Source organism: Numida meleagris, chromosome 3 (genome assembly GCF_002078875.1).
Source record: "Numida meleagris isolate 19003 breed g44 Domestic line chromosome 3, NumMel1.0, whole genome shotgun sequence".
NCBI lineage: Eukaryota > Metazoa > Chordata > Aves > Galliformes > Numididae > Numida > Numida meleagris.
The window spans coordinates 21482034-21503601 of record NC_034411.1 but is presented as its reverse complement, the minus strand read 5'-3'; the positions used below and the strand labels follow the sequence as shown (position 1 = coordinate 21503601).

The window sequence follows — 21568 nt, the reverse complement described above, 5'->3', positions numbered from 1 at the left end:
GGCAGAAACTGTGGACTAATAAATTGAAATGTCATATTTACAACTGGACTCAAGCTGTTAGAATTTCTTCTTAATATTTTTAATATATTTGGTTTTACCATAACCACTGAGATATCTTTTTTCCCCTTCAAAAACAAGTCTTGTCTTAGCCAGAGGGATGGAGAGCAAGAAAACTCCACGTTATATTATTCAAATTCATTTTTAAAGTATCAAGGGTTTTCTGCCTTTGATAACTTAGTTTTGAAATACCTGGAAATATATAAAACCTGTTCCTAGGCAATGAAAAATACTTTCTTCTTCCATTGTCCTTTTTAAAGGAATTTTGCCTGATAAGGAGAGTGTTTAAAAATAACTGTTAAAGACTCTATTTTGGAAAAACATAATATAAATCTCTGTTTTACCCAAAGAAGTTTAAAAAAAAAAAAAAAAACCAAAAACTTTGCAGGTGCCTACAGGGCTGAATATTTATTCTTTTATTCTACAAAGATTGTTTGAACTGCACTTTACAGAATTTTTATAAAATTTTTAAACTGAAATGTCTTGACTTTGCATTTTTCCTTAAGTTAGTAAAGGTGGCTTTCTAGCTTTTTAAAGACAAAATCTTTGCCACATGCAAGAGATGCAGCAGTAACTTCTTGATTCATTTTTTTTTTTCAACTTCTGTTTTGTAATCTGTGATCTTTCTTAGAAATGTGTGGTATTTGGGAAATGAGTTTTATTTTGTGTTTTTTAAATTTTCACCATCACTTTTGGAGCTGTAACTTTTTTTTAGAGTTTTTGATATGAAGAAACTGGCTTGCCAATATAGCTTAAAATATTGAAAATATTTGCTCAGTGCAGCAAGGCATAAAGAACTTTCTTAAGGTCTGACGTTAAAGGGAGAAATTTATCTGTATTTAACTGAAAAAATCAATTTTTTCAAAGAGAAACAGATCCTTAAAGTACCCTACTAATATGAGGTATTTCCCTTCCCCTTACTGAACTCAGTAATCAGTAGTTTTCAGTCTTGTCTTCCCTGATGTTGCTTATGAGCTTGGAGCTGTGATTCAGCACAGGCAGAACTGGTGATGGGTACTACTGAACCATTTGATCTTTCCTAGTTGTTGCTTTCTTTTGAGACAGCAGATGGAGAGAGCAGTCACCACCATGCAGCTTGAGACAGACTCTGAAATGAGACTTTACTGAAGGTTTTATTTTTTTATTTCTTTTTTTAAAAGCTTAATCTCGGATGCAACTATTTAAATATTTATGTATTAATACAAATCTGCTTGAAAGGCAAGTTGTGGTCCCTGTAATTACTTCCTCCTGAGGAAGTAGATCCAACTTGCTCTATGGGCTTAAGGAGATAGTGTATTCTGTCAATATTGACATTTTCCTGTATCATCATTAAACTGATTCTGTTCTGAGTGATATTAAGAGACTTCTACCTCCTCTTTTCTTGCAGGAGGAAAACTGTGGTCGTATGTCAGTAAATTCTTAAACACGAGTCCTGAAGAGAGCTTTGAAATTCCTGAACCCAAAATATCCAGTTCAACTAAAATTCACCTGGAGCGGCCGACACCCAGCCCTAAAGAAATTAGTAGCAGCACAGATTCCAGAGAAAGCTATGGGGAGAACATGCTGAAGGTGGTCCCGCTGAGGAGCAGCCTAACGCCAAGCTCTCAGGATGACAGCAGCAACCAGGAAGATGGCCAAGAGAGTTCAAAATGGATGGACTCAGCATCCAGCTCAGAAGAAGAGTGCACTACTAGTTATCTAACGTTATGTAATGAATATGGGCAAGAAAAAATTGATTCTGGCTCTCTCAATGAGGAACCTGTGGTTAAAGTGGAGAGTCAAAGTTTGAACATCAAGGAGAGAAATTTACAGAAATGCACTGTTGCTGGCAGTGATAGCTTCAGCTCTCAGGTTCCATCTCAAGAGCTAAAGCTTTTCATTGATGATGCTGAATCAGAAATAGCTAGTCCTACACGGATATTGGACTCGTTAACCAAATCAAAGAACAGCCCTATGGAACTTTTCAGAATCGACAGCAAAGATAGCGCTAGTGAGCTTCTGGGACTGGATTTGGGAGAAAAATTGTATAACCTGAAATCAGAACCTTTGAAGCCATTGTTCTCTGTGCCAGGTCATGACAGAAGCTTGGATGCCCTGGAGAACAAAATGGGTGTGAAAGCTCAGGATACCGTAAGCAGGGGTTCAAACGACTCTGTGCCAGTTATCTCGTTTAAGGATGCTGCGTTCGATGATGTTAGTAGTATTGATGAAGGCAGGCCTGATCTCCTAATAAACTTACCCGGTATGTCTGATGCAACTGAGGAGGCAGCAGTGTCAAGGCCTGCCAAGTTTACAAAAACTGATATGGATGTCTTGGAAGTAAAATTATTAGAAACACCTGATGTCTTACAATTAAATAATTCTGCAGAACAATGCAAAACATTTAATCAAGAGCCAAATCACGTGACACCAGAACAGGGTGATACTTCCCCCAAGGAAGTAAATGGACAAAGCGGTGTCACTCAGGGAGCTCTCGGGACCTTCTTTACTTCTGACGCAGAGGTAGGTAGTTCAGAAGACGGGGCTCTGTTTCAAGGGCCTGGAGCCTGCTCCTTAAACATGCCAAGCAAAGAAGAAAGTTTGTTTGTTTCCAACCTGCTCTCAGGTGCTCAAGATGTTAGCTTGGACAGAGACACGATAAGAAATGAAGCAGTGTTGCTGTTTTCTGATCAAACTGAAGACTTTGGGAAAGAGGAAACAAACCTGTCTTTGTTACCAGCAGCTGAAAGTGAACAGACAGCACCAAAGAGGGAAGACAAAATAGCAGTAGCAGGGGAGAAGGATATACACCAAATTTTTCAGGACCTTGATGAAAGATTAGCGATAACCTCCAGGTTTTATATCCCAGAGGACTGCATTCAAAGATGGGCAGCTGAAATGGTTGTAGCCCTTGATGCTTTACATAGAGAAGGAATTGTGTGCCGCGATTTGAACCCAAACAACATCTTATTGAATGATAGAGGTCAGGAACTTTTGCAAATGCATTTCTTTTTATTCGCTGTTGCTTCCAATTAACTGAGTAGGCGTTTTATCTTGTAATTAGTATCTTCATTTCCTGTCTAGAGCTTCATTATCAGTGCAGCAAATTCACCCCCAGTAATAGCTTCTAGTACTTAATGATGCCATTATTCTTAATGATACTGTTTTTAGCTACAAAAGGAGTAATTACAGTTCACTTCTGCAGAAAATGGAAGGGAAAAATGTTTTGATTTCTCCTGTCGTTTTGTTTTTAGGACACATTCAGCTAACGTATTTTAGCAGGTGGAGGGAGGTTGAAGATTCCTGTGACAACGATGCCATAGAGAGAATGTACTGTGCCCCAGGTTAGAACAATCACCTACAATGTTTCACTTGGAAAGTAGATAAGCGGCTTTCGTTTTCTCACGAAGCCTTTGTAACACAGAGCTCAAGAACATGCAGTATCTCATAGAATTTTCTTTTCCTGAATACCTTAAAAAGCGGGAGAGTTTGTAACTGCTTTATTGTTGAACTGTGTTGTTGTTAGAGCATTTCCATAAAGTGTAATTGCGTTGAATGTCTTGTTTAAGGAAATTTAAAAAATGTTGTGTTTTCTTTCAGTTGTTTATGTCTAAGTACATCCTGATAACTGAAATGAGCAAACAGGGGAAAGGGCAGAGTGAAAAGATGACACCACGAGCTTTAAAAGCACAAAAATTTATACATGCAAAGAACATGGAAAAAAACGTATCACGGTTTGAAATACACAGCCCTAATAGGCTCAGAGATGCCTCTGACATTTTTGATGAGCTACAGTGGGCTTTGAAATAGTTTAGAGAGCTCTTTTCTTAGAACTGCTTTCATCAATCATGAGGGTGATAAAATCAATATCTCTTGGATTTTTATAGCAAGGCTGGCTCTTGAAACTGAGCCCTCCCTCTTTTCCTCTTTCCAATTTATTTTCTGCTATTATAGTTGTCTAATGGTAGTGACAGTTAAAATCAGATACTTTACTTATAACTTTGCATTCTAAAAATTTTATAGGTTTTATTTTATTTAAAATGATGTATTTATTTAAAAGCTTTATTCCCTTTTAGAGAAAGGACTTTTAGAGTTGATGTAACTACGGTGATTCTATTCAGATTTTCAGTTTGTCTTTTTGATTCTGAATTTGAAATGCCAGTGTACGCTTTCTGCTGAGTGCATGGCCTGGCTTTGCAACTTGGTATGCAGGTAGTCCTCGAGCTGAGTCTGCAAATGGGCTTGAAAAAAATCGGCTGAAGGTGAGCGAACAACGCAAGATAAAAGTTGTGAACTTAGTTTGGCAGGTGCTTGTTCTGTGACTTGGTTCCCCCCAACTGAAATACAGTAAGAAACTGCTCTTTGTGAATACATGTGATAGAATGGCAACAAAAAAATGAATTCCAGCTCTTGAGATTATTAGTAAATAAAATCTTTGCTCTCCAGGTGCAAGTCAAAAGGGAAATGGCAGGTATTACAGAGAAACAGAAAACAAATGCTTTTTTTATCAAAGCAAAATCAACACTTTTGTTCTATCCTCACCACACTTTAATTCAAGAACGGGAAAGCTGAGGAATCCTTGCTTCTGAGAATCCCAACAATTCCTGTGGCCGTGGAACAGAAACATGTCCTGCTTGCCATTGTGCACTCTGTTGTATTAGAAAGAGGCGTTTTCCTGCCTCTGTAACCCAGGCCTCTACAAGGCTCTCCCCAGTTGAGCTGCGGCAAAGTAGGAAGCACAGCCTTTTCCCACCTTGTCACCATTAATGAGCCGTGAAAGTCAAAGCCTAATTTTTCTGTATTTTAATGAGGATCCAAAGAGAGGTGCTTTTTTTTGCCCCCTAAACCCAACCAGCCAACTCCTGCTGTAATTAATTGTTTAGGAAGCAGCCAAAATAATATTTAGAAGTCCCCAAATACGAGAATAAAGTTTTCTGTGCCATCGTTATTTTCGCGTCCCAGCACAGGTGTGGTATCCAGCTGCGTTTTCTGGTTAAGTTGTCCTCTCCTTGCTGCTCTACCCCATGCTGTGGTTTGTTCTGTGTGTCTGTAACTGGTGAGCTGCAAGATGAAGATCTGCAAGCGTTAGATAGATGCAGGATGGCAGAATTGATACTGCTATATGAGTCTTTCATATTATTTGATCTTATTACCTGACTAAGTGTATGCGTTCTACTCTGAGTTGAATAAGGGTTTAATATGTGCACCTTAAATAATGTGTGCAGCTGAGGCCAAAGTAGCTTGCTTAGGGCTGCTGCAAAACATCTGACTGTTATTAAAAAAGCTCCCCTTAGTGGGCTTTCTTCAGCACCACTGCTACATTACAGGAAAGTAAGCCTTATTTGAATGACATCTTTCCTTTTAAGAAATGTTCTATGACCCTCAAGCCCTTGTCATGACGGCATTACCCCTCAAGCTGCTTTTTGGATTAACCATTTTGAAATTAGTTGTGCCTCAGTTCAGAGTGCTAGGATAAATTGGAAAAGTTTGATTTTAGATTATTCTTCATCAGTTGCTCTTTCAAATTGTTTGTAAATGTTTCTTGTAGCTTGCTTTTTCCTGCTGAAGGAAGGACTGTGATCTTTAGAGATGAACAAGTGATCTTCACAAAACTTAGGTCCTGTGATTTTTATCATCATTACAACACAGTGAATAATAAAATAACTCCAAGTGAATCTCCATCTCATTCTGATGTGCCGTACCTACGGGTACCTGACCTCTCATTTCACTTCTGAATGAAGGATGCAGTGAAACTCAGCTTGTAAAATTTTACCTCTGTGTGTTTAGCTTGGTGTCTGTTCTCATCTGAATTCAGGATAGAATAGGATTTGGATGTGGAAAGCCTGTGTTTAACAGACTTCTGACGTTTTGTTATTTACATGCTCTCATTAAAAGCAGGCAAGAAAGGGAAGAAGTCTTTGTCAAAACACTGTCCTTTAGGGTCTGGTGTTACAGACTGAGTACAGATGATGAGTCTTCTTGAGATGCAGGTTTTTTTCTGCATTAATTGTTGAGAAGCAAATTTCATAGGCAGATAAAAGAGAATGAATGTGGAAGTTAAATAGATTACATGGTATCGTCAGTTTAAAATAGGTAGGAAGTTGTATTGCACAGTTATGTGAAAGGCACAAAAATGTATTTGAAGTCATTTTATCTTTTTAATTGCTAAGGTTTCAGGTGTTACTCTTTTACATGATATGTAAATAGTACTTAGCAGTGAAGTTCCTGAGGGTATATTTAGATTTTGAGTTGCCTTATTGGTTGAAGGAAAACATGGAACCTATATCCTATATCTTCTGTGTCAGAATCTAATTTCTGGAGGGACTAGGGATGATAATGTATTAATGCTGAAGCTCTTCAGACTCGGAGTGGCAAGAAATCCCCCTGCAAGGGTCTGTAGGTGCTGTTGGAGGTTTTCAGTCCTCAAGGATGGGACTTTGTTAAAGCCAAGGAAGGGTTCTTGGTACAGAAGCAGCGGCCAGAGCCTTTCTGTGGTGAGTAGCCGGGGCTTGCTCAGCTCTTGTTATCCTATGGAAAGCAGAGAGGAATTGTTAACGGCGTGTGTATAAAAGAGATTATGCAATGTAGGTGTAAATGAACAGAACAAATGCAAACATTGTGAGCGTAGAAGTGTCAGAAGGATAGGAGAAGAAATAGTTTAAATAGCCGCACTCCATTTCCTGCTGACAGCGTGCTTAATTTTGTTTGAAAGAGCAATTGTCAGTTTATATCGTGCGTAAATTAAAAGCGGGGCCGGCTCTCTTGCGAGAAGTTGCACTTCTCCACCGGGGGCGGCAGGTGGCATTGTGCCATTAAAGGACGTCGCAGCGGCCCAGCCGCACGGAGGACTGCAGGCTGAAGGCGAGGTTTGTTTGCCACTGCTCGCACCTCGAGAGTTGTACTTAGCAGCTCAGAGCCGCGCTGTGTTATAGCGCTGCTGAATCTCGCTACGACGGGAGAAGTCTTCTCACTGCTGCCTGGCTGTACGCAGTCCAAAAGCTGGTGCCGAAGCCGCTCCGGGGACAGCAGGGCTATCTGCAGATGCCTGCAAGTAGCGCCCGTGCTCCGCTTTGATGGATGGCCAAACTAAATCTTTGCTGTTCACCTATGATAAGTCAAATGTTGTTTCTCTAACCCACAAGGGAAGTGATGGTTTATAAATCATCCCCGTAAGCTCAGCACCGCTTCAAGTAAATCTGAAGGGGAGTTCGCCAAAAATAACGTGTTTGCTTTTAAAGAAGAGATTAAGAAATTAAGTACTTGTAACTGGGATGTTCTGCTGCGCTAATATGGTTAAGGTGACTAACGTGAGATCCACGTGGGTTTTTTTGGCTGGCCTTTTTTTTTTTTTCCTTCCTCTTCTTTAAAGTAGTTTTGTTTTCTGGGTGTTTTAAAGTGTGCTGGTGTCTGAATACAAAGTTATTAGCAGATCAGATGAGAATGATTCACTTCTGTTTAAACAGCCCTTTGCTCTCTGTGCCCCCTGAGAACTCTTATCACATATTTGTTCAAAAAAACCCCACAAAAACTAACAGAAAATCCCTCACATTATCCACCTGCCTGGTGGCTGATAGTATCGGCAGCGCGTATCTCTTTATCTCTTGGTTAATGTGCCTAGGTATTCTGAAGGGGGAAAATTCCAGTAACAGATTCAATTTACAGGGACAGAAACTTGAGCAAATGCCAGCCTAGCAGGGGGGCCATTATTCTGCACTGTAAATAAGTTTAAAAAAGAAGCAAACGCACACACAAACCTGTGAATCAACATGTTTTGGTCTAATTGAGGGAAAAGCAAGATAGATGAATTTTGAAATGCAAATGATTACCTTCTGTTACTTAAGTATTGGTTTTGTCATCTTTGTGATCTTAAATATAAAGTGTTGTTACCTTTTAAAAAGAGTAGTAATTATATTCCATTTTTGATAGTTGTGAGTTTTAAAATAAAATTGGCAATTTTTTTTCCCAGGGAGCCCCTTCCATAGTATGCTTGATACCTGTGAGAAAGACAGAATTGCCTAGAGCCACAGACTAGTCGAGCCTGTTTTCAGCTGAAACAGATTGTGTTGAGGATTTACTCGTGAAGAGGAATCTTTTAGGTACTTTCTCAATCTAAGCTGTAAAGCAGGATGTTATAGTGGCTTGCTGGTCTAACCTAACATGTGAATGCAATGTGTGAACGAGGTGTTTTATTTGCACTTTCTAAGTTCTCTTTCCAGCAGTGAGGTGAGTTCTGTCATATCGCTGTCGAGTTACCAGAGGACGAGATTTCAGAGCTGCACTTTCTTTGGAGACTTTTTTCTTTCTTATCCAAACCGTGAGTTTTCTCCAGATTGTATTTACTAAAAACTGGAGAGTTGCTGAAGTTGCAAAACCAAAGTGAGATTAGCTTCGTTGAAAATGGAAGTAGAAAACTGGCCATCAGTTATGCATCATGTTACTCGGATGCTTTCACAAGCTGTGTGCTATAATCAAGCCTTATTTACACAAACTAGCCTTCACAGAAGCCTGCACAGAAATTTATGAAATATTTGGTTAGATCTAACCTGATATTTTTTGATACTAATTGTACACAATGGTAAACCTAGCTAAAAAAAGAAGGCTTTGCAGGTAAATGATTTTGCCCCAAACAAACCGATATGTTTCATTATGCAACCTGATTTTCATACTCCCAAACTGTCTACTTGCAGACAATTGAAAATACAGATGCGAAGTGCAGCTGATAACCTAAAACATATGGCATTAAAACAAAAATTGCTAGTGTGCTATTATTAGCCTGGATGCTATAATTTTTATTTACTGAAGAAAGCAAAAATGGTCTGCCTCTATTTACCAAATAGATATTTGATGCTGGAAAACCTGCATATTATGTGTATGTGTTTTTCAGTAGGAATTTGCAAGCACTCATTAAATTCTGCTGTTCTCTATTATAGTGGTTTAATTTGGAGTAGATTGTTTAAGAAGCAAAATAGCGGTGGTGGATTAAAGTGCCATTGACCCTGAGAGGTGTCGAGGGGTGGGCTGGTCTCGCGGTTACAGAGTGAGACTGGACTTCCTAGATTTTATCTCTGACTCTGCTGTAGCTTTTTGTGTGACATTTATGTTTCAGGATGATCCTAAAGAAAAAAGGGTTGGGGGAACGGGGCAGATGAGTGGGTTCAGAGCAGCAAGTGTAAAAGGACAGGCTATCTTGATTTTAAAAGCTCTGGCAATAGGAAATGGGACTGAACATTAATGTGACAACCATATGGCTGTTGTGAATAAGAAGGAAAAGTCTGAAGCTGCAGAAAAAATATTCGTGACTGTGAAGCTGGGAGTAAGCTGTGCAACCGTTCAGGGGTGCGCAGGTCTCCAAAGACACCAGAGTGTCCCAAAGAGAACAATAACAGCTGACTGCTGCCAAAACAGCAAGCTGTCATAAAGCTGGAGAAGGTAGCTGAAAGCAAAGGTTTGGAGGGGGCAGCAGGTATTTTCTGAAAATAACGCGATGCGGCTTGGCACTCAGGCGTGTTGCAAGTACACTGTGTGTTTTAGGTGAAATACCTGTTCCTTTGGCTTTTGTAGACTCTCTGACTAGTAAGCAGTGAGATGTACTGAGGCTGTTAATTTGTAAGAATCTAGTATTTTAATCTGGCTGACATAAAGGGCATCGAACAACTCTGGAAGAAACTGTAATTTACCTGCAATTGTTTTCTGTTGCTGTGTTTTAATAATGGAGCTGAAACTTGAAGATAGTATAGAAGATGCCTTTTGAAAATAAATGGGGCTAGCTGAAGGGTTAAATACTGTTTGCTTTCTTTTGTTAACAGAGAGGTAAAAGGTTTCTTTGTGTCTTGATTATTTTAAAGGAAGTTTTAATTCCATCTTGGGTTGCTAAGAGGACAAAAAAAGAGTTGCTTCTGATTTTTTTTTCTGTTAATGATGTGAGGAAATTTCTTCCAAAGAGGAATGCAGAAGCTCGTATGTTATTGAGTACCTATGAGCTGAAACCTCCTATTTTCATACGTCATTTGATCTTAGATGTTCATTGGACTTGCCTCACTACTTTATTGTTTAAAGACCATGATAAACTTTTTATACTTAAGAGTAGATGGTTCAATACTGTGCTTTATAAATTGCTAAAGCGTTTTAGGCAAAGCATTATGATTGCTTGCGTGATATATTATTTAGTGAGTGTTTCTTACATCTTGGCTGACTGAATCTACATAGAGTAAATTAGCTTGGATTCATTTTACTTGGTTCTCTGCAAATGCTTCTTTACATTTATAGATATTAAAATAAGATAAAATACTAAGCTTTTAAAATTAAATGAGTGCAAGGTAAATAGAATTTCTGAAGCGACTCTAATGGATTTTCGTGCAATGCCATTTATCTTAATGACAGCAGAAGGGAAAAATGTGGTGTCTGGTGTTTTCAGGGTGTTGGACAAGTCCATTTCCTCCTTAACAGTTCTAGACACCTGATGGCAGTTCAGATGGATGCCCTTGTTTTCCTACCAGTGCAGAAGCAGTGCTTGAAGGTATGCTGTTTCTGCTTGAAATGCGGAATAAGGGAAAGGAATCCCTTGGCTTTTGAAATTCTTATCAATCCATCAAGATTCAAATGCTGCCTTCTTAATTCCATCTCAGTGCAGCGCTGATGCTGACTCTCAGGTGTTTGGATAAACAACTCTTCCTTATAGACCCTGTTTTCTCATGAGCTGATTTCAGGTCTTGTTCCTAATTCAGATGCAATTTTTTTTTTTGGATGTTACAATTTATTCTGCAGTTTGATTGCTTTTATGTTCCTTGTCTTTTGCAAGTGACCATGCCTCAGTTGCACAGGGAATTTCCAAGTCCACCTGACCAGCTTTAAGCCTGGCTTCTTTTACTTTAACTAGTGTTTGTGTGAGCTGGTCAGGAGCCCTGGAAGAAACAGTACCTGGGAGAAAATGTTTGAGGGATAGTAGTAAAAGCCTCTGAAATCCTTCGGAATGAAAGGGTTAAGGTCCTGTAGAATGAATATCAGTATCAGTTTTAATGATGTTATCAAGGGTGTGTAGTGTTCAAAAGAGGTGAAGTTCTGCTCTTCTGCTTTGGAATTAACACTTAATGTTTGAAAATACAACACACTGTCAGCTACAGAACCCATATCAGGAAGTGAGGAAGGAGGGAAAAAAAAAAAAAAAGGCCTTTCAGTTGAGACCAGCTGCTCTGGCAGGACAGTGCTGGGTAGAGAAGCTGTCTACCTGAACCACCTGCCTCAGTCTGAATCTGTTAGCATTTTACAAATCTCCTTCCCTTCAGTTTACCCCGACGACTGCTGTTACTATTGTTTCTGTGCTGGAATTTAGCTTTCCAATTAACTTGCGCTAGTTGGTGCTAGCTACTGTATGGACATGTGCTGGGAAAGGAGGAAAAGGAAGTTCTTCCTTTTAATGACGTTCAATAAAATTGGAAGAGCTACTGACTTTTTTTTCACCCTACTTTTTGTTTATTCATAGAATCATAGAATGGCTTGGGTTGGAAGGGACCTCAAGGATCATGAAGCTCCAACCCCCCTGCCTGTGGCAGGGCCACCAACCTCCGTATCTAATACCAGACCAGGCTGCCCAGGGCCCCATCCAACCTGGCCTTGAACGCCTCCAGGGACGGGGCATCCACAACCTTTCTGGGCAGCCTGTTCCAGCACCTCACCACTCTCTTGAATTCAGTTCAGAAGGATCTTGTATTTGAAAATACGAATCTTTTTTTCTGCAAATGTTATAGTGCTAGTCCTAGAAACACCAATACTATGCATGTGTGTGCGCATGTTTATGTTTGTACTAATGTGGACAAGGTCCTTGATTTCAAGGTTCATGAAGTAAAGAATTGGCACAAATATCCCCGTGTTCTTCACTTAGGCGTGTGGGTCACTACCATTTATTGTTTAAATTACTTTGCTGATGGATTGAGATGAAAATGTTTTCTTAGCGAAGGCAGATATTGTAGTTCAGATTTATTGCGACATTAGAGCTTTAAAAAAATCATATGCCCTGTGTGGTATATTACATTAGCTGGCTACTCTGTATCACTTGAAAGCACTTCATAATCTATAGTTTCTAAATTTTCCCATGATGTCTAGTTGAGATAAAATGCAGTAATATTGATGTGATATCCTGAACTTACGATCAGTGTACTGCATCAGAAGTAATGTGACCTGTTCAAAGTAAGGGAATGTAAACAACACATGTTTATCTGTAGTATTCACATTGATTTTTGTGTTTTTATTTTTAAGGAAAACATTAATGTTAGTCCAAAGTAAGGAAACTGTGGGACCTAGGGAAAGCAGCGGGACAGCAGGCAGTGGATAGTGGGAGAAAAGCGGAGCTAACATTTAGTTTTTGTAAAAAGGATATTTAGATGTTCCTCTCAGCTGAATTTTCCATATTCTCTTCTGTGTTGGTTTAGATGACTTATCACACCATTTCTGTTGCATACACGAGAACCCAGCCAGAAACTTTCCATGCATTCCAGCCTGCACAGTGTGGCCGTTCTCTTTTTATCCCACTTCTGTTGTTTTGTCATGGATAAGAGGGATGGAAGAGTTCAGTGCTCTTCTTGCAAGAGTTCTGCAATGATGTTTATTTTGGCTTGGTGTGTACTGGAAGTACTCTTTTGGTTAAAAGTATGATTTCAGATTTTGGAGGAGCAGACTCTAGTTTACTTCTTGACTCTTACTCTGCGTCCATTTGCTTCATCAGTGAAGTAAGGTTACATCAACTTCTTGTAATGAACAGTGCGTGATTCTGTGAAAGAATGCACTGTAAGCTTGATGCTTCAAAGAACTGCATCAACACCAGTGGCTGCCAACGTGAAATAAGACCAAAAATCAGAAATGAATTTTCTATAGTATTTCTTTTCTGTGATCAGAATGACAATTCTTTCACTTGTGGCTTTTTATTATTTATTTTAGACTATTATTCAAGAGATCCATCCCTTTTAAGTGCTAGTTCTGAGGTTCCTTCAGTGTCACTTGGGAGGAATAGACTATCTCCTTTTAGGGCATTATTTTAAAATTTAAGGTAGGTCAATATGTGGAAGTTACTGGCAGAACGGGAGTTGAGAATGTAGTAATCAGTTATAATCAACTCTTGGGTTTACTGTCCTCATCCTCGAATAATTCTAGAATTGAACTTAAAATAAAAACATTCATTTGTTTGGAAGACACAAAGGAAGGAAAACTCTAAAGATACCTGGAGCGTTTGTCTTTAGATTTTAGTTGTCATTCGTATTATTTTTGAATGTACAGCATTGGATCATGTAGCACTAGGAAATCACACTCAGACTGGAAAGGCATTTCTATTGAATAGGTGTTACTGGGAGACGCTATGAAAACCTTTCACCAGCCATTTAATGTAGAAAGGCCTGAGGTGGTTTTTTTCCCTTCATTTTTCAGAGGACAAATGTCACGAAGGTCTCTCTTTCTAAAATAAAATAAATTTTAGGAGCAGATTTTGATTTTTGCATAAGTAGTCTCAGCTTATGTTGAGGTTATTTAAATGCCTGCCTGGGATCTTAAAACATGTAAAAAATGCAGTTATACCAAAAGTTTGTCGTGTGACTGCCGTTATATCTTTGTAAGTGTTCCCCAATACTGATAGAAGTATTATTCTATAAGGAGTGGGATAAATGCCAGCATATGGCACCCTTTCAGTGATATATTGGAGAGTCAAATACCATTAACTGTACAAGAAACTTTTCAATATGAGTGATGTTCTAGCTAAAGAAGCAACGTGTGCTCCATCCTTCCGTGCTCTTGCAACAGTGACCTCAGACTCATCCTTTGAGGTCCTGAGCATCTCCCCAAAGGGAGCCTTCTGCACACCCTGTGCTCAGTGTGCACACCTTTGGGGAAGCTCTGGGACGATTGTGTTCCTCTCCCTGATGCTGGAGTCTGACTCATCTGTGGCTCTCCTTGGCCATGCTCACACTAAGCTCCCTAAAGTGATGAGCAAGATTTTTCTAACGTGCCACAATGCTTTTCAGTGATCACACAGTGATGGCTGCGTGACTGTATGCTAACTGGTGTCCTCTGTTGGGAATCTGGTGTCCCTTTTGCCACCAAAGTTGTTTTAGTACAGCTTCTGCATCTTTGACAGTCAAAACGAAGATTTCATTTTCATTACAATCTGTTTTTCTAACTGATATAGAGCAGACTGTGTCGTGTGTTTGTATTTTATATTTTTTGCAGTTTAAAGCCTGAGTAATTGAAGGCCAAGTTTGCTGCATGCATTGTGCTCTTATACGCACAATGGCTGACACAAGTCCCTCCTCATCTCTCTGCTGCCGCTTGCTCATGGACAGCAAAAGATGGCATTGGATTCTTGCTGGTTGCTAGGGAAAACTTTTTACTCCTAGGTAGCTAAGGTGAGCTTGGGCTGAGCTGTAGCAGTACATTTACTGTCCATGTCTAGGCTATGTGAAGTAGATCTAGTGTCTCCATCTAGTTCTTAACATACAAGAGGCTATTGTGAACAGCCTGCTATGGTGATCACAGCAAAGAGTAGGGGTTGGCCAGGAGATGAATCCTGCCCTCCAAGACAAAATTAAAGCATGCAATTGACGATTATAAACTCTCTTGTACTGCTTTTATGGATGCCTCAGGTCAAACTTGCCAGTCTAGCTCTTCTAACCAGAGTAAATTCTGTAAATGTGTTTTGCTTTACCATCTGTCACTGTCCAGTTTTAGTTCAGTGTAGCAGAATCCTAACCATAATTCCTAAAAGTCTAGAAAATGTCTGTGTATGCAAGGAAAAAGCAAATTATGCATGAAATATGTAGTGTTGCTGTGTTTGAACAATGCAGTCTGTAGGTGGCTAAAGGGCTAACTAAATTGCAGGCATAATGAAAGCTCTGTGGTATTTAGTATATGTTCTGTCAGCATTAAACAGTCACCTTGTAAATATATGTTAATTTTGAAGGTGTAACTGACCTTTTTAATATTAATTGAAATGTCTTGTGTTTAGAGGTTGGAGCTATCCTAGAAGAGACAGAAGCCTGTGACTGGTGGAGCCTGGGTGCCATTCTTTTTGAACTGCTCACAGGGAAGGTAGGGGATAAGTTACATTGTAAAACTGATGTGCTGGCCAATAGTTTCTCACAAGTGGTTTGCTCAGTTTTGGTTTCCTTCCTTCTTGTACTCAGTTGTGCTTTGCATAGCAGTGTATCTTAGATCTGCTATGTCTCCATGGCCAGAGAAATTAAGCATGCTCAACCTTCAGAATAACTTGATAAAGCTGCATCAAGCTCAGGACTGAAAAAATAACCAAAAGCAATGCTGTCCTCTCAACCACAGTAACATCAAAGCTCTCTAGTATTCCTCCTGAGCATTTAAAACTTTTTTTTGCCCTGACAGATACCTTTGTTTCAGCACTATTCTCTGGGATAGTATGGAAGCCTTGTGTTGCAGTGATATATTAATTCAAACCTGAGCAGACTCTCTTGGTGGATTGCCTACACTGGGAGGTCTCAGGCTGGTGTGTTGATGGAAAATTCACCAAATTCCAAAACTTTTCAAGTTTTATCAATAGAGCAAAAGCATTATGATGTAACTGTGGTGAATCTCTAGGGGTACTTCAGTATCTGTAGACATTCCTTCCAGAACCAATATTTCAAACTAGGAAGCACTGAATTTTTAGCTGTGTGTGTTAATTTGCATGTATTCTAGAAGATAATCCAGCACTGCATTCTCTGAGATAATAAATATATGTTTTTTGGTTTTGTTTGCCTTTTTTTTTTCAGACTCTGGTCGAGTGCCATCCATCAGGAATAAACACTCACACTTCTTTAAGTATACCAGACCATGTATCAAAGGAAGCCAGATCGCTGATTCAGCAGGTGACTGCTGGGGGGAAAAATCATTTTCTATGGGTACACGTGCAGTCTAGACAAATACTTATATACCTGAGCTGTTCTCGTGAAATTAATGTAAAAACAAAAAGCTGCTGATAGGAATGTGGATGGGTCTTTTGTCAGCACTGACTGGTTTGTTGTGTCTGGAAACTGAGTTCTGCTTCCAGGTGCTTCTATAGAAAACCAGAGTGCTTTGCTGTTTCTTCAAAGAACAAGTTTGGTCAATACTGAGTGCTTTGGAAACACCTGTTGGTGATACACGACCATTTTAGGAATTCTGTCCTAGCTGTTAATAGAAATGTTTGTGGTGAAATGAATTAAATTTGAAAATATTGAAGCCAATTAAACAAGATGGCTCAAAGTGCCATGAAACCTGTAAGACAATGATTTGAGGCCATGACCTCATTGTGGCTGAAAATCTGTTGCTGTCCTCCAGGAAATTCTAGGTGGAGGACTTCCAAATGTGAATGGTCTGACTTTTGTAACAAGAAGATAACTGATAGCTTAGACCAAAAGCCAAATGGGAAACTTTAAAATATAGACAAACTTCCAGAGTGTTATACCATATATTTTCAAACTAATTAGATTTAAGTAGTCACAACTGAGGAAAATAAATAACTTGTCTGTATAGAGTCTTGAATTTCAGGTAACGCTATCTTCTTCCCTGTAGTCAATTTTGACCTAACTATGCAAGTGAAGCCTGGATCTGACCTATTCCATTTGAGCAGAATAAATAATAGACTTTGAGTGAAGAGTATCTGGCTAGTGAATATGTACAAAATGACATCACTTAGATGAAGATCTGAACAGAGCAGAATGGGAAGATAGTTTCTGAAAAAAATGAAGGAAGGACCTTTTGAATATTCAGCAAGTCGAAAGACCTGGTAACTGATTTCTACGCTGTTAGTGTTGAATGATGAGTGGAAAGGCAACCTGAAGTTTGAACCTCCAGATTTGACTAGATGATGTGCTTCACATTCAGTGAAAGCACTTTCACATGCATCTGTGTGTTTCTGGCAAGGACAGGAAGGGAAACGATGAAAGAAAAATCCCATTTTTGTTGAACCTGCATTTATTTTGTTAGATGGTAGCAAACTGTTGCCCTCACCTACAGGTGCAACATGACTTAAATGGATGAAGAAAAGCAGAACCATGCTTGATGAAGGGAATTCTTCCCATTTAACACCAGAATTGAAGACAAACAAAGTCATCCAGTTCACTTTTCCCTGCGAACGCAGGACAGCTCTTTGCAGACTACTGTATTGCCTGTTTCCATATATGCCAAAGAGTGTCTTTTTTGCCACTTGAAATCCAGGTGGCAGATATATTTCTGCCACTTGCAGATGTCTTGCAAGGCCGTAATAATCTGTTCAGAGGACAGTCACCCTAGTGCCTGTTAGGTTAAGCCTTCTGATGCAGGCTGGTGACGTGTCAGGTGGAGGTTCAGCTCTATGAGCTAGTAAATCACATTTTTGTTGTGTGACTATCCAAGGAAGCTGCCATTCATTTGTTGAGGAAGCCTTGACCGGAAAAGGAAGAAAGCTCTCTTGGCATGGATAGCAATTTGTCATTGTGACTTTCCTTTCCTCCACTGCCAAGGTCAAAGCATCACAGAATAATTCTCTGTGTTCAGTGTTCAGCTACACAGAAAACTGTCAGTCGTCTCCTGCCATAGCTTCTAGTGCAGGTGACTTCAGTGTAAACGCCTCCTTCATTTAGCTATTTCTGAGAAAACAGATCTTTGTATTTCTGGTGCTCTTCTGAAAGATGAAGTTATTTTTTATGTTGGTTTGGTATTTTGCACCCAAGAATATTTTTCAGGTATGCCCAGACTTCACTACCGTGAGAATACGCAGCATGACTTTTAAATAGGTTTCTGTTGCAGTTTGTGATGCATTGGCTTTTTAAGATTAAAGATCTCCTGAAAGGACAGACTGCAGAGAGTAAGTGCTTCCTTTCCCCCTGCTGGTGCTTGTTACAGTTCAGCAGAAGGCAGAGGGACACTGGCAGCATCTGCTTGTGCTGCCTTGTGGGAGATCTCAGAGCAGCACCATTCACTGTCACCAAGTTACCTTTACTATGTGACATTACAATTGCAAATAGCAAAGTTATCTTAGAATGTGTAAATTCATATGTTTATGGATGTAGACTCACTTAGATGTTGAGTGCATTAAGATATGAGTACACATCATTCCAGGAGACAACTGGGGGAAGTTACCCTATTAGCTATTGCAGAAAGAGCAAGAAAGAAATCGTGCCTTTGTACTGAGTGTAACTGAATAGAGGATAAACAGTTCTCTGGAAGTGCAAAATATTTTTGTGTGTCTTTATTAATCTCTTCAGAGTATTACCTTTGCATTCCCTTTTATGTGGACTGATATCTTTAAACAGATGTAAATATTGTGATTTCCTTTGCACATGAATTCAGCATGTGATGTACAACTAGAACGGGAACGAGGTGCTGAATCTTAGGAAATTTCCGTGGAGCCATTACACTATTGGTTTGATTGCTTGTTTTGTTTCTTAACCACTGGAATTTTGATTTTTCAATCTTAATCCATTTGTAGAACTCTTTAAAAACTTTTTTTTTTTTTTTAAGGAAACAGAGAACTGACTGCCATATCCTGGTATTTTAGGAACAACTCACAACTTATGAAATGGAAAGTTACAGAGCAGCGTCCCTGATGTAGCCTTAACGCAGTGGTGTGAGCAAAGGTTAACATGAAGCAAATGCAGTGGCCAGAGTTCTACAGATGTAGGCTCTGGCTGCTGTTCTCTTTCTAAAAACGAGGTTATGCTTAAAATGAAGTCCCAGTGTACAGTGCTTCAGGGTATTGCATGCTGTGATCACTACTCTCTGAAGACTGTATCACTGAGACTCAAGGAAAAGAGAGTCTTCCATTTACTGCATTTTAGGAATTTCAAGTATGCTTCCCACTCTTGAAAGTAACTCAAAGAGCAGGAAAACGGTGGGATATCCTTTACCGTAGACCTTTACAGAACTTTTAAGCTGTTGTTTTTGTTCTTACTCACCGAATCATATATATATATATTTTTTCCTTTTATATCAAGCTTTTGCAGTTTAATCCTGCGGAGCGTCTTGGTGCTGGTGTTGCTGGTGTTGAAGACATCAAATCCCATCCATTTTTTGCCCTCATAGAATGGGCAGATCTGGTGAAATGAGAGATGCGCTCGCCCTCCGAACAAACTCAGGTCAAGTGGACAAGTTTTTCTGGCACAGAAGAACACCGACTTTCTTCCTTCGGGTGTCCCAAATCCTTGGACATTGTAACTGAAGGAGGCCGGACCAATCATGCCAAAAGCGAACAACTTTAACAGGACTCACCGATTGTGCAGGGTGCTAGCTTATTTTTATGGCAACTGGCTGCTATATGTGTGTAGATCCTTTCACCAAAGGGTGATTTGTGATGAAACTGCTGTGTAGCATGCTTAGCGCTGCCAGACTGTCAGCTAAGTGACAGTGCCCTCCTGGTGCTTTGTCTGGTGATGGAAGTGTCTGTAGAGTGTGCCAGTTGAAAATATCTTTTATACTGTATGTCAGTAGACCATTTCCCTATGCTAAGTGCAGCTGGGGGAGGGAGGGGAACAAATAATTTATTAATGGTATATGCTGAATAAAATACTAAAATGCTTTCTGTGAAACTTGACACATTAAAAATAGTATATCCATTAAAAATTAAGAAAGCTGTTGCATAATACTGTGGAATGTGTCTTGAAAATGGCATATCACTTCAAACGGTGGAAAGAACATATAAAAGGCAAATAATTCTGTCAAATGTTGTACTTTGTTGGCTGGCATTGTCTGTTTAAAACTCTTGACTCTGTTATATTTGATGAGCTACGTGTTAATGTCACTACAGAAAGGGAGACCTTTTCCTCAGCCAGATAAACACTGCTTTTGCAACTTGATAAGGAGCAAGAAGACACAGTGCTAAATAAATGTATAGATTACACAAGGAAAAGCTCTTCTCTCGTCATTGCAGCCACTACTTAGCATTTAATGAACTTCACTTCCTCTAAGTGTCCTATTTTTAACAGTTTCTTCAGGAAAAACCCTTTCTTCTTGTGTTGTTCTGCTTGAGGAAGCTTCTGAACTTTCTGTTTGTTAACGGTCTGAATAAATCAAAGAGAGCCTTCACCCACTCTGCTGCTCGAGCAGGAAGGAGCCTGGGCTTTGCTCACGCCGAGTGACTCAGTGTCATCTCTGAGCAAACTCTGGTGGGTAAGACCTGGGAGCAAGCCAGCTAGCTGACCTGTTTGTTTGTAAGGTCTGGAGAATGGGAGAAGAACACAAGGGACGCAGAATATTGTGCTGTGTGCTGCAATTGCTGCTAATCAGCCATGCTTGTATGGGTTCCTGATGTACAAACATTGCACGTTGTAATGTTGTACAGATTATGGATCTGTGTTCTTTTCTACATGTTCCCTTTGCTCTCTTCTCTTTTTTTTTTTTTTTAAAAAAAAAAAAGAACAACCAAACTTCTCCCCAGCTTTATCCGGAGAACAAAGACCAGACTCCTTTGGGAAAATGAGGTGACAGCAATGATTTTTGAATTGACTTCTTTTTTTTTTTTTTGAGGGGGGGAAGTTGTATCCTTCCATTTGTATTTTAGCAGCGCATTTTATGAGCATTCCCCAAAGTGCATCTGCACAGTCTCCATCTGTTAGACACCAGGTCGGTGTATTGAAATAAAGTGGAAAAGGAAAATGCTTCACTTAAACAAAGGAAATCTGGAAACTTTTTTTTTCCTTTTTAAATTATTCCACTCCCCTCTTTTTTTGTTTCTTCCCTTTCTTGTGATCACCAGGCCAGCAGAGGGGCTGTAACAACACCACAGGTTGTAACCAGGTCATTGCTATCACCGCCTACGGAGCACTGTCCAAGATTACATCACTCTCAGAAACTGTGCTTCAACCTACCACCCTCTGGCTTCATAACAGGAACTCCCTCAGGTGAGCCACAGGAATGACTTCCTGCGCCGAGAGGGTAGGAAATCTCTAATGCAGAGTCCGAGCTGATGCAGAGCTTCCTTCCAGCGCTGCCCTGGCTGTGACTCTGGAGGGCTCATTCATTGCTCAGGGGAGGCCTCCATCCCTCTGCCACCTGCCTCCATCCCTGTGGCTTTGCCTGCTGGCACCACCTCATGTTGTTGGTTCTGTTTGGCTGTCCCGCTGTGTTTGCCTGGCAGTAACTGTAAAAAAACAAACAAACAAAAAAATGGTTTTTCTGTGTCACCCTAAAAGATTTTCTTGATCAGGTTGTGCTAGAGTGTTGGTTACAAGTGAAAGCAGTGTCAGCGAGCGCAGCAGGACAAGCAGCAGAAGGAAAAGGCTGCTCTAGCAGGAACCAAACAACTAGTGACTCACTGATTTGGATTAAGTAATGACGTGATGAAGTACTTCTTTTTCAAGTACAACATTAAGTAGTTAGGAAATCTAGATCAGGAAGGAACAGGACATTTGCTAAAGACAGTTTGCTGTAAATGCGCCTTTGCAATGCTACTGTTCTTCATAATCTCATCACAGCTTCAGAGGATGGTTTTGCTACAGAAAGCACAGTCTGGAGTTAATGGCACATTAAAAAATCTTGTTTAGATAGATGATGGATTCTATTTTATGTTGGTATTTACATGTTTTCTTTT

The 21568-nt window shown here is 39.7% G+C and overlaps 1 protein-coding gene across 6 annotated transcripts in view; it reads left to right on the top strand.

Annotated features, from left to right (window-relative positions):
- The window catches only part of RPS6KC1 (ribosomal protein S6 kinase C1), an 87711-nt gene extending 67823 nt beyond the window's left edge, over positions 1-19888 (top strand). For 4 of the 6 annotated variants that reach the window (XM_021390387.1, XM_021390385.1, XM_021390388.1 and 1 more), the window contains 5 exons: positions 1445-3019; positions 3291-3380; positions 15020-15102; positions 15795-15890; positions 18978-19888. In XM_021390387.1, the coding sequence (XP_021246062.1) occupies positions 1445-3019; positions 3291-3380; positions 15020-15102; positions 15795-15890; positions 18978-19088 (1955 nt within the window). In that variant the 3' untranslated portion in view covers positions 19089-19888. Of the gene's footprint in view, positions 1-1444; positions 3020-3290; positions 3381-8002; positions 8133-15019; positions 15103-15794; positions 15891-18977 lie in introns of those variants that run through there. The other 2 variants (XR_002436576.1, XM_021390386.1) reach the window with 2 other exon arrangements.